This window comes from Vipera ursinii (genome assembly GCF_947247035.1).
Source record: "Vipera ursinii genome assembly, chromosome: 5".
NCBI classification, from domain to species: Eukaryota; Metazoa; Chordata; class Lepidosauria; order Squamata; family Viperidae; genus Vipera; species Vipera ursinii.
Window position 1 is genome coordinate 6,677,698 of NC_139518.1, and position 13,203 is coordinate 6,690,900.

Consider the following 13,203-nt stretch of genomic DNA (forward strand, 5'->3'; position numbering starts at 1 on the left):
CAACCCATTCCTATATCTTGGCTAATTGATCCAATGCAGTTGCCTAATATTTGTTTTATTACATTTCTTTATGCTGTCCATCACCCCCTATGAGATAATTCTGGGCAGCTGTCTTTGGGGCTGTTGCCCTCCTGTGGGCTGCAGTGGGTTTGTCATCCAGGGGTGCCTGTTAACCTGGTTTCCTAATCTGATCTGCTCCCCTTTTGTTTCTGACTCCAGAAAGTCGAATATACCATGGGCGACAGTTCGGATGCTCCTAGTCGGAAGGAGCTCACCTCTGAAGAACTCTGCAGACAAATAGATAAGCTATTAAAAGAAAATGCCAATAACCAAAGAATATACGATTGGATTGAGGTGAGGAACGCTTTGAAGGACTCGTACAGGACCTTTTAGTAGGCTGCATCACTATTATCCTTCTCGTCTTCTCCTATTTCCTTCCTTCCTATTTCCTTCTCCTACAGGCATCTTATGATTTATCACTTGTTTGTATCTTAACAATTAATGATTATGTATCTACCCAACTAAATACTGATAAGAGCTGATATTCAAAATTATACAATGGCACAAATGAATAAGAAAGGAAGAAGTATCATCCATAGCATCCAAAGGGAAGAGTTTGTAGTTTTGTTATACGTAGTGCTTACAGAGAAATATCTAAACTTTGGAGTGATTATGTATCTGTGAACCTATCACTTCGTTGTTTGTGTGTATACTGAGAGCTTATGCACCGGAGACGAATTCCTTGTGGGTCCAATCACACTTTGGCCAACAAAGAATATTCTAGTTTTCCACAGGGGAAGCAGAGTGGGAAGGACGGGCAGAATCCACTACAGGTAGTTCTCGACTTAAAATTCTGGGAGCTGAAGTCCACACATCTTAAAAGTTGCCGAGGTTGAGAAACAGTGTCTTAGACCAGGGGTCTTCAAACTTGGCCCTTTTATGACTTGTGGACTTCAACTCCCAGAATTCCTCAGCCAGCAAAGCTGGCTGAGGAATTCTGGGAGTTGAAGTCCACAAGTCATAAAAGGGCCAAGTTTGAAGACCCCTGTCTTAGACAGTTCTGCCATTTTGCTCAGAGATAAGAATGGCGGTTCCCTTGCTCCTTTTTTTTGTGTTTCAAGGACTGACCAGGCTGTAACGTGCCGCTATAAAGGTTGTCCTCAGCATAACGGCTGCAACTGAGCCCGGTGTTTTTATGTTGCTAAGTGAGACATTTGCTGAGTGAATTTTGCCCCGTTTTTATGACCTCTCTTGCCAACGCTGGTTAAGTGAGTCACTGCAGTTACTCAGTTAGCAACACAGTTGGTAAGCGAAGTCGATTTTCCTTGTTGGAAGGTCGCAAGAGGGGATCACGTGATCTCGGGACACTGCAGGTGTCATAAGTATGAGTCAGTCGTCACCCGTATGAATTTTGATCACGTGACCCTGGGGAGGCCCCAGTGGTTGTAAGTGTGGAAAATGATCATAAGTCACTTTTTTCCAGTTCCATTATAAATGAACTGTTGTAAGTCGAGGACTGCCTGTGTTAACAATTTCCAGCTTGGTTGGCATTAACCTTGGCTAGATTATATCACTCAGTGTGTAAACCCAGCCCAGAAGGTCGCAAAAGGGGATCACATGACCTGGGGACACTGCAGCCATCACAAATATGAGTCAGTTGCCAAGTGTCTGAACTTCGATCACCTGACCACAGGATCGGTCATAAGTATGAAAAATGATCATAACTCGGGGTTTCGGGAGTTTTTTTTTCCACTCCTGTTGTAATTTTGAACAGCCACTAAATGAACTGTTGTAAGTTGAGGATTACCTGTATATGCTTTTAGTTCTTACAATATAAAAACATTTTGGCAAGAAAGGTCATACGCTCACTTAACAAATGTCTCGCTTAACAACAGAAATTTTGGGCTGAATTGTACTTGTAAGTTGTGTTATAACTGTACATTAAGCCCGAAATGACCTATACCAGGGGTAGGCAACCTTGGCTCTTTTATGACTCATGGACTTCAACTCCCAGAATTCCTGAGCCAGCCATGCTGAGGGGAATAGGAGAGGTTTCCAAGCTGAGCCATGCTGGCTCAGGAATTCTGGGAGTTGAAGTCCACCAGTCATAAAAGAGCCAAGGTTGCCTACTCCTGGCCTAGGCCTAGGCCGGTTTATGACTCGTGGACTTCAACTCCCAGAATTCCTGAGCCAGCCACGCTGAGGGGAATAGGAGAGGTTTCCAAGCTGAGCCATGCTGGCTCAGGAATTCTGGGAGTTGAAGTCCACCAGTCATAAAATAGCCAAGGTTGCCTACTCCTGGCCTAGGCCTAGGCCGGTTTATGACTCGTGGACTTCAACTCCCAGAATTCCTGAGCCAGCCACGCTGAGGGGAATAGGAGAGGTTTCCAAGCTGAGCCAGGCCGGCTCAGGAATTCTGGGAGTTGAAGTCCACCAGTCATAAAAGAGCCAAGGTTGCCTACCCCTGAACTATACTTTCAATCTGTGGTTTGTTCACTCCTTTATTCAATTTATTGTAGCTTCCCATCTCATTTTTATGAGTCCTGTTACGGTTGATCACATAGTCAAACAAATGTTCAGACTGGATTTGGCATTTTATGATTTGTCTGTTCACATAGTCAAACAAATGTTCAGACTGGATGTGGCATTTTATTATTTTTCTGTTGCCTTGCCTGTACATGGAGTGCTTTTGTACCAGAGACAAACACCTTGCGTATCTAATCACACTTGGCCAAATAAAATATTCAGTTCAGTTCAATTCAATTCAAAAAGGTTTTCCAGAGGTTGTGCTAAGCCTGGCAAAATGGAATACAGGTCCGTGCTCGACTTACGACCCCAATTGTGTTGGTGAAGTGAGAAACTTGTAAAGCGAGCTTTGCTCCATTCTACCACTTTTCCTTGTCACATTTGTGAACTGAATCGCTGCAGTTGGTAAATGACTCACCCGGTCGTCAATCTGGCTTCCCCCCCATTTTTTATTTTTTTTAGTTTGCTTGTGGGAAGGTTGCCAAAGGGCATCGCGGGATCCCGGGGCACGGCAACCGTCATAAATAAAGAGCCGGTTGCCAAACATCCGAATTTTGACCGGGGGTGGGGGAAGGTATGCAGCAACGGTCCATAAGGGTGTAAAATGTGGTCATAAGTGACTTTTTTTTCCAGCGCCGTTGTAACTTCGGACGGTCGCTAAATGGAACAGCTGAGGACTACCTGTATTTCTGAACCACTGATTTTGAGCTTTCTTTTTTTTTTCTTCTTCTTCCTCTTGCCAGGTAAACCTGAGTGAACAGCAGGTCTCCTCCAGTATGTTTATCAGGGCCCTAATGATGTCAGTGTGCCATTCCGCCGTCGTGTGTAAGCCTTTCCCCTTATCAAAGGGCAGACGGGGTGGGGGGCTTTGGGGGGGGCACCTATTATGGGAATCCCATGCAGCCAAATTGGGTGAAGTGGTGCTCAGCTGAGACGTGCAGACACCTGTCAATCAGTAGCATTTCTTAGTTTTCTGGAAACCCCCGCCCCCCAGTGTGGGTTGGGGTACTGGCGGTGGTGTTGACAAGGCCCCTGAAGGGGGCAGGAGAGAGACCTGGAAGGCAAAGCTGTCATCCTGCAGAATTCCAGCTTCCAGGAACCCTTCACCGTTTTCCTGTCCAGCTGGCTAGTACCAGAGCTGTATATCTCCACCTTAAGGAGAGGTGTCTGTGGAGATTCTCAAATCATCCAGGTCATGGACTCATGGACTTCAACTCCCAGAATTCCTGAGCTGAATTCCTCAGCAATGCTGGCTCAGGAATTCTAGGAATTGAAGTCCATGAGTCATAAAAGAGCCAAGGTTGCCTACCCCTGGTCTAGCCCAGCAGTGTGGTTTATCTTTGAGGCAGAAATGGCCTTGGGAAGGCAAGACAGCTCAACTATGATGTGCTGAATATTTATTTGTTTATTAAATTCATCGGCTGCCCATCTTACCATAGGGTAACTCTGGCCGGCTTACAGCCATAAAAACGTAGCTGTATGTATACATCAAAACATAAATGAATTTAAACCAATCATTAAAATCTTAAGGACGGAGGGAGTGGGGGGGGGGGAGGTGGGATCCGTTGTTAACTCGGTGAACCCTTTCCGCTGTGCTGTTTCCGCATCGGAGGCCCAGGTTTTTAGACCCTTACGAAAAGATAAGGTTGAGGCCAACCTCACATTGGGGGGGGGGGCAAGATGTTCCAGAGGGCAGGAGCCAAAGCAGAGAAGGCCCTCCTGTTGGACCCTGCCAGCCAGAATAATCGGGCTGACGGGAGCCACAGCGGGCCGCCTCTGCCAGCACAAGTGGTACGGGACAATCCCAGTGGGGGTGAGACGGTCCCTCAAGTAACCTGGGCCCGTGCCATTGAAGGGCTGTGGTTGGTGAGGTGCGTGTAAAAGCGAAGCTCAAAGCAAACCGGTTGCATTTGGGCTCACCCTTGTTGGCATAGCCCACCATTAAAGGGCAAAGCAAAGGGGTTTAGTGGTTCTCCAAGTTGGAATTGGCTTCACTGCCACATCTGGCTATACATATATGCAAGAAGTTCCTGTCTTCCTGTTCCACCCCCAGCCATTTCCTCTTGGGCTAGGGTCAAGCCTTGGAGATTACAGCAATAGCTATAGCACTTAGACTTCTATACTGCTTCGCAGTGCTTTACCACCCTCTCTCGGGGGGGGCGGTTAACCAGAATCGGCCTATTGCCCCCAGCAGTCTGGCTTCTCATTTTACCGACATCAGAAGGATGGGACGGCTGAGTCGACCTTGAACTGATCGGGATCGAACTGCTGGCAGAGGGGCAGATGTAGCCTCCAATATTGGGTTACAATACTGCAGTCCCCTCTTGCTGTTTTCTTTCTTTCCCCCCCTCCCCCCCGCCACGACCCCCAAGTTCTGACACGAGCCACAGGAGCAGAGAGGAATAAAAAGGTCTTGCCAGCACCGAGCGGTGTGGGCCTTGGCGATTCCCCACAGTGTGAGAGGCGGAGAGGACAGGTGCATACCCCCGGCCAAGTCAGCGGGCAGGTTGAGGAACGGGACCCTGACACTCCCAGGATCCTGTTAGAAGCCGAGGGAGGGTGGCGGGGAAGAGGTTGTGAATCTTGCTAACGTCGTCCTTGGTGTGGGGGGGGGCAGGCGTAAAACTCTCCACTGAGCCCTTTGTTCAGCCGTCCTCTCTCTTTCCTCCTCCTCCTCCTCTTCTGCAGTCGAGAATCCTTACCGGATGGACAATCTTGTGATTAACAACCGAGCTAAGCTGCTGCAGAAATACTTGAGCGATGAGGATAAGGAGCTGCAGGCCCTTTATGCTTTACAAGCCCTAGTGGTGAAGCTGGACCAGCCAGCAAGTAAGTCTCCTCGCGGTTCCGGAAAAAGATCCTTACCGGGATAGGGAAGGGAGGGAGGGAGGGTGTCAGAATCCATTTATATCACATTCATAAATGTATGTTTAAAACATTTCCCCCCCCCCCCCTACCATGGATTCTGCCATCTCCCGAGGAAGGAGGAGCGGATGTGGATTCAGCCTGCCTTAGGTTATTTCAAAGAGCAAGGGAAACCTTTTGAACTGGGAGAACAAAATGGAGGGTTAGGGCATCTGACCTGTGTCTCCATTTGAATCTGTAAAGGAAGAAAGCAATAACCATAAAGATTCGAAGTTCCTTTTTTCCCCATGACAGGAAGTAAAATGATGGGGGGCTGACCAAATGGGGTTGAGGGGAGGGGGGTTGAACCGGGAACTCTTTATAAAGTTTCAATTTGTAAAACAGTACCAAGTCCTGTCTTGTATTCCCACAACCAAGCATGTCCTAGTAAAAATTCCTTTGGGACTAGAACTGACTCCCAAGAGTTTTTGTTGTTTCCCTAAGACGTGGATTGGGGTGGGTCCTGACAGAGGGAAGCAAAGCCATGAAGTCAGTGGCGTGAATTCCCCATCCAGAAATGTGGAAACCGAGCAGAATTCATCCTGAATAGCAAATCCGAACTCCGCGGAGCTGTGCTCACTCATCCTGCTTGTTTTCTGTCTTGTGAGAATTGGACTTTGAATCTTAAAAAGAGATTGGAGATTGCCAATCCTCCCAAGTCACGGTTGTCCCAAAAATGCTTCCCCCCCCCCCAAAAAAAAGCAACTGGACTTTCTTGGTTTTTTTGGTTTTTTTTTGAAAACGTTTCGCTTCTCATCCAAGAAGCTTCTTCAGTTCTGAACTGAAGAAGCTTCTTGGATGAGAAGCGAAACGTTTTCAAAGTGGGGGGGGGGTGGAGAAAAAAAAACATCCGTTGCCTTTTGGGAAAAGCAGCTTCGGCATGAAAGGACCGGTTACCTGAAAACAAAATTCTTGAGCCACCCTGATGCCCATATGATCTGGCCATGTTTTTTGGATATGTTCTACAGGTAGTCCTTGACCTACGACCATAATTGAGCCCCAGATTTCTGTTCCTAAGTGAGACAGCTTGTCAAGAGAGCTTTGCTCCATTTTACGACCTGTCTTGCTGCCACGGGGCTTCACTGAATCACGGCAGTTACTGAGTTAGTAACACGGTTGTTAAGTGAATCTGGCCTCCCCATCGACTTTGCTTGTCAGAAAGTCGCAAAAGAGGATCACGTGATCCTGGGACACAGCAACCGTCATAAATACATGCCAGTTGCCGAGCGTCCGAATTTTCATCACGTGACCCAAGGGGACGCTGCAAATGTCGGCAAGTGTGAAAAATGGCCATAGGTCACTGTATTCAATGCCGTTGTAACTTCAAACGCTTGTAAGTCCAGGAGTACCAAGAATGCCCCCCTACCCCCGTCCCACTTTAAAAAAAAACAAAGGCGGGTGATTGAAAATCCCCCAAGGTGGTGAAGCTGTTTGTTTTGGGAGGAGAGGAAAGGTTGGTTGTATCCCTTTTAACTCAGAAAATGTCTGGAATTGGAAGCTTAGGAATGGTGAATTGAAGCTTAGGAAATTAGGCAAGCTTGTAAAACCTTGAAGAGTATGGAGAGAACGGGGCCAGATTAAGGCTTCATTGCCTTAATAACAATAAAACTGTAGTCATGACAATGGCAAGAATTAAAATGAGCTTGTGAGAAAGCCAAGATGTTTCTCATCAAAGGTACAACTTGGCAGAATTTGCTTCCTTAAAATAAGCCTAGATTACTTTCGATGTTGTTCTTAGCTGCGAAGTTGTGTCTGACCCATCGCGACCCTATGGACAACGTTCCTCCAGGCCTTCCTGTCCTCCACCATCTTCTGGAGTCCATTTAAGCTCACGCCTACTGCTTCAGTGACTCCATCCAGCCACCTCATTCTCTGTCATCCCATTCTTCTCTTGCCCTCAACTTTTCCCAGCATTAGGCTCTTCTCCAGTGAGTCCTTCCTTCTCATTACTTTCGATAGTAAGCCTATTAAGAGCAGTTGATGGACAATGCTAGTAGTCTATCTGCTAGGATACCACAACTGTGCCGGTATTCCTCAACGTAACAATCACAACGGAAAATTTCTGTTGTTAAGGTGAGCTTTGACTCATTTTACGACCTTTCTTACCATTGTTAAATGAATCGCTGCAGCTGTTGAGTTAATAACACATTTGTTAAGGGAATCTGGCTTCCTCATTGACTTTGCTTGTCAGAAGGTCACAAAAGGGGATCACGTCTCTCTCTCTCTCTCTCTCTCTCTCTCTCTCTCTCTCTCTCTCTCACACACACACACACACACACACACACACACATCAGGGACACTGCCACCGTCATAAATCTAGAGTGGGTTGCCAACCCTTTCAATTTTGATCACTGCTTTTCGCTGCTGCGAAAGCCAGAACGCTGAAAAACGGCCCGTCAAGTCACTTTTTTCAGCCCTGTTGTAACTTCGAACGATGACTTCAGTCGAACTGTTGTAAGTCAAAGGATTACCTGTGCTTTACCCGATCCACTAGATCAGGGGTCTTCAAACTTGGCCCTTTTATGACTTGTGGACTTCAACTCCCAGAATTCCTCAGCCAGGCATGCTGGCTGAGGAATTCTGGGAGTTGAAGTCCATAAGTCATAAAAGGGCCAGGTTTGAAGACCCTTGCACTAGATCTCTGAAATAATCAGTTGCTTGGATGAAGAGGAAGCAGAACGGGGAAAAAAAAATCCCATCCCTCTCCTCCACACACACACACACACACACACCCAGCCAGTGGGCCTTTCAAAAATGCTGCGTTTCCATTCCCCCCCCCCCCCAATTCCCGTTTTCCTTAGACAAGCTGGTTAGCAAATCGGAGCCCTGAAGCAGAAGGCGTCGGAAAAGGGGTAAATTGCTCAGATACCTCCGGAACCAGCTGCGCTCTTCCACTTTTATCATCTATTGACATAGCGGGATTTTGATATTTTTGGCAGGAGACAACGTGGGCCTGATTATAATGGAGGGGGAAATTACAGGCGTACAGAAGCATCCTTTTGATTCGGCGTGACAGAAAGCGGTCCCAAATTGTCAGGCCTTAAGGCTGAATTTTGAGGGGGGGGGGAAGCTCTGGCAGATGGTTTGCAAAAAAAAAAAAGATAGGAAGATCACATATTTCCCTTCCCTCCCCCACCCCCCAGCCTTGATTGACTGATTATCATTGGGGGTTAAATGCCGAATCTGCCCTTTTTTCTCTTCCTGCTGTGTTTTGCAGGGGGAATTTTTGATGAGGTTAAAGCAGGGGTCTTCCAACTGGGCAACTTTTAAGACTTTGTGGACTTCAACTCCCAGAATTCTCTGGCTGAGGACTTCTGGGAGTTGAAGTCCAGAAGTCATAAAAGGGCCACGTTTGAAGACCCCCAGTAATACAGGCAGTCCTTGGCTTAACGACCACAACCTGGCCCAGAATTTCTGTTGCTAAGCGAGACAGTGAAGTGCATTTTGCTACGTTTTCCAACTTTCCTTGCCACCGTCGTGAAGTGAATCGCCGCACTTCTTACGTTAGTGACACGGTTGTTAAGTGAATCTGGCTTCCCCCATTGACTTTCCTTGTCAGAAGGTCCCCAAAAGGGGATCACATGACCCCGGGACGCTGCAACCGTCATCAATACGAGTCAGTTGCCCAGCATCTGAATTTTGATCAGTTGGCTCACATGATCAGTTGTGAGTGAGAAAACCGGTCATGTGACTTTTTCCATTGCCGTTGGAACTTTGAACGGTCACTACAACTGGTTGTAAGCCAAGGACCACACCTGTACTTTTGTTTTCTTCGTCTCCAGAAAGGTTAAAATAATGTGTTTTGGGTGGTTTTTTCCCCCCCAAAACGTGGCAACATTAAGATGTGTACACACTGGCTGGGGAATTCTGGGAGCTCACACATCTTCAAAATTGCCAAGTTTTAGAAACAGCGCTTCTTTAATCCAAGACCTTTATATGGGTAGTCCTCGACTTACGGACCACAACGGAGCCCAAAATTTCTGTCGTTAAGTGAGACATTTGTTGAGTGAATTTTGCCTCATTTTGCAACCTTTCTTGCCACAGTTGTTATGCGAATCACTGCCGTTGTTAAGTTAATGGCAAGGTTGTTAAGTGAATCCGAAACCCACCCCACCCCACCCCCATTGGCTTTGCTTGTCAGAAGGTCCCAAAAGGTGACGGCATGACCCCGGGACTCTACGGCCGTCATAAATAGGAGTCAGTTGCCAAGAATATGAATTTCGATCATGTGACCTTGGGGGATGCTGCAAGGGCCGTAAGTGTGGGAAACGGTCATAAGTCTCTTTTTCAGTACTGTTGTAACTTTTGAAAGGTCACTAAATGAATGTTGTAAGCCGAGGACTGCTGTATTCCTCTGGGAATGGAGTGCCGAATGAGAGGCACTAACCGTGTCGACAGCCGCTGTTTTCCTGGCAGGGAACAAAACCCACAAACACTACAAATTCCCATTGGGCCTCTGAAGATCAACATCAGGTGTGCATTACCTGCGCCCCAGGTAGACATGCCGCCCTCCAAAGCCTTGGAGGGACAACCCTCAAAAGTTGCCACTGCACGACTTAATTCCTATTTCTGTTTCTCAAATGTTCGCACAACTGCCGGCTGCCAAATCCTTAAAGGGATATATGCAAATCAAAATTTAAAGCCTGCTTAGCAAAGGATGTTTCTCAGGTCTCTGGTAAAGCTGTCAAGATAGTGAAAATACGTCAAATTTTAGTTTTTTTGCCTGGCTTTCTGGGGTCCAACCCTCTTGGTTCTCTAGACCTGAGAAAATTTATGGACAATCTTGGCTGCCAGCCTTTCATAACTTGGCTCCTCCCGGATCTGTTGTGTTATTAATTTCACCCCTGCAGTGATTCACTTAACAAATGGGGCAAGCAGAGCCGTAAAATGGAGTCAAACTCACTTAACAAATGTCTCATTGAACAACAGGAATTTTGGGCTCAATTGTGGTCGTAGGTAGAGGACCACCTGTATAAAGTTCTTGGATTAGATCAGGGGTAGGCAACCTCGGCTCTTTTATGACTCATGGACTTCAACTCCCAGAATTCCATGAGTCATAAAAGAGCCGAGGTTGCCTATCCCTGGAGTAGATTGTAAAATGGGGGGGGGGGAACACTCTGAACCATAGAAACATTGGGCTCGACTGTCCCAAAGGTGCTTTTTCAGGAGGCATCTGGACTTTCTTGTTACTCTTTGAAGCCGTTCCGCTTCTCATCCCAGAAGCTTCTTCAGCTCTGACTAGATGGTGGGGGAATGGAAGGATTTGTGCTCCTTGCGGACAGCTGGTCATTTGCGTTCTTTTAGAGTGCCGTTGAGGCCACTTGGAGGCTTACCCGTGTCCTCAGGGTCACCTGAGTGGTGCAAATGGGTGTGGAGCCTTACGTTAAGCCGAAAGCACAGCTCCACACCCACTTGCACTACATAGCTGGCCCTGAGGGCACAGATAAGCATCCAAGTGGCCTCAGCGACTCTCTCTAAAAGGATGCAAACGACCAACTGTCTGCAAGGAATATAAATCCTTCAATTCCCCGCCACCCAGTCGGAGCTGAAGAACCTTCTTGGATGAGAAGCGGAAACGTCTTCAAAGAACAACAAAAGAAAGTCCAGTTTTGGGGGGGGGAAGCACCTTAGGGACGGAGAAGGAGAACCTCCGTGGGCGTCGGCCCCGGCTGTGGTCGTAACCCAAGGAACGGCCCGCCTCAAGGCTCAAGCGGGCCAGGGTGCTCCCGGGCTGACCCGCTTTCTTTCCTCTCCTTGCTTCCAGATCTCCTCCGAATGTTCTTCGATGCCTTGTACGACGAGGACGTGATCAAGGAGGACGCCTTCTACAAGTGGGAGTCAAGCAAGGACCCAGCCGAGCAGCAAGGCAAGGGTGTCGCCCTCAAGTCGGTCACAGCCTTTTACACTTGGTTGCGTGAAGCCGAGGACGAATCCGACAACAACTGAGCCGAGAAGAAGGGCGGGGTGGGGTGGGGTGGGGCAGACCGAGCCTGCCCTGCCCGCCCTGGCCCCTCCTCGGAGCCTGGACTCCCTTTGGGCGCTGGCACGGAGAACGAGACGCAGGACTGACCTCTGCCGTCTTTTCTCCTGCCCGCCCTGATAAGACTTGCTTTTTTTTTCTTTCTTTCTTTCCCTTTTTTTTCCCTTTTTTTTTTTTTGGTTGGGATTTTTTTTTCCTCCGTTTTCGTTTTCGTTTTAAACAGCCTGTATTGGTTTGTGTCTGACGATAATAAATTGATGCTCAAGGAGGTAGGTGTTGCTGTGGGCGCGCTCCGCTCAGAACCCCCTCCCCCAGGCCCGTGCCCGGGGAACCCGAATGATATTCATGAGCGGGGGCGCCCCCCCCCCAATTCTGCTGGTGCAAAAGCACCCCCCCCCCCAAAACACGTGTCTGATGGAAGGGGATGGGTAGCCAACCCAATGCCTACGCTCCTGCCGTCTCTCTCTCTCTCTCTCTCTCTCTCTCTCTCTTTCTCTCTTTCTCCCCTCCCCCTCTTCACTTTATTGCTGAAATATAGAGATTATATAAATATATATATAAAATATAAATATAGACTTATTAAAATCTTTTGAGGTTGGAGAATAGAACTTTAACTGGCCACCAACGGCTCTTCCCCGATCCTCTTCAGATCGTCGCCCACTTTTTTTTTTCCTTTTTTTTTTTTTTTGCATCGCCGCCTGGAATTTAACGTAAGCCCCCACCCCCCCAAACCGGGATGGATGTTTCTTTGAACGACCATTTTTGGCAAGCGCAACAAAAAAAAAAAATCATTTCAAACCTCCACTTTGCTTGGGAGCTGCAGGCGTCTCACCGGCCAAGAGGTGAGGGGGCATCTCTTTGAGCTTCCTTGTCCCTCGACAAGCTCACCACGGCTGCCTTGGCCTTCTAGGGTCAACCTCACCCCCCTCGTGCCCCCCCCTCCACGCCCGCCTCTGTGCACACGGAAGGGGGGGCGGCGCAACCCGCTTCGTCCGCGCTTGGATAGTTAACGGAGCTGCGCTTGTAACGGAAAGAAAAGCAACCGACAACCAACAACCACCACCACAAACGGGGGCGGGGGAAAAATATATATATAAAGGATACAATAACCGGTCACGTGAATTTGTAAATATTTTTTTTTCCTCCTTTTTTCTTTTCTTTTTTTTTTTTCCTTTTTTCCCTCCCCCTTTTGTTTTTTCCTTACGGGAGTATTTAATTGAAGATTCAAAAAGAAAAAAGAGCATCTTTTCACCGTAAACTGGAAATAATAATAATAATAATAATAAAAAAAGAGAACATTGCTAAACAAAGGTGACGTGTGGGTGATGTCGCATCCCTGCCCGGTCGCAGCAGGAATTTTGGGAGAGAAACACGGCGTCTTCTTATCACCCCGACCTGCCGGGACGGGGGGGGGGAGGGAAATGGGGGGGGAAACTTGGAGATAGCCCTGCATTTGAGCTGCTTGATGTGGAACGATTTGGCAATGTTGTTCTAAGCCTTTTAAAACGGAAGGCGTGCTGCTTTTGGAAAGAAAAAAAAAGGGGTGCGGAGGCGGAGGGCAGGTTATCCGAGAAAGAATGGGCCTGAAGACATTAACGCAACGAAGAGGACGAGGCAACATGGAAAGGAGGGTGATTGTTCAGTTCTACAAGTGCTTGCGCTCGCGTTGCGGCCGTGGCTGACTGATGGGACGTGAAAATAAAAAAGTCTTTGGACAGGTTCCTTGCCAGCTTTGAAACGTACAGAGTTGTCTTCCCAAAGTGTGTTTGGAAAAATCATTTAAAATGCCACCG

General features: G+C 47.7%; 1 protein-coding gene across 4 annotated transcripts in view; it reads left to right on the top strand.

Moving 5' to 3' along the window:
- The window catches only part of EIF4G1 (eukaryotic translation initiation factor 4 gamma 1), a 134,622-nt gene extending 122,604 nt beyond the window's left edge, over window positions 1-12,018 (top strand). For all 4 annotated transcript variants that reach the window (XM_083363862.1, XM_083363865.1, XM_083363864.1 and 1 more), the window contains 4 exons: window positions 220-354; window positions 3,270-3,351; window positions 5,215-5,355; window positions 11,195-12,018. In XM_083363862.1, coding sequence (XP_083219988.1) covers window positions 220-354; window positions 3,270-3,351; window positions 5,215-5,355; window positions 11,195-11,376 — 540 coding nt within the window. In that variant the 3' untranslated portion in view covers window positions 11,377-12,018. The remainder of the gene's footprint in view (window positions 1-219; window positions 355-3,269; window positions 3,352-5,214; window positions 5,356-11,194) is intronic.
- The last annotated feature ends 1,185 nt before the right edge of the window (window positions 12,019-13,203 follow it).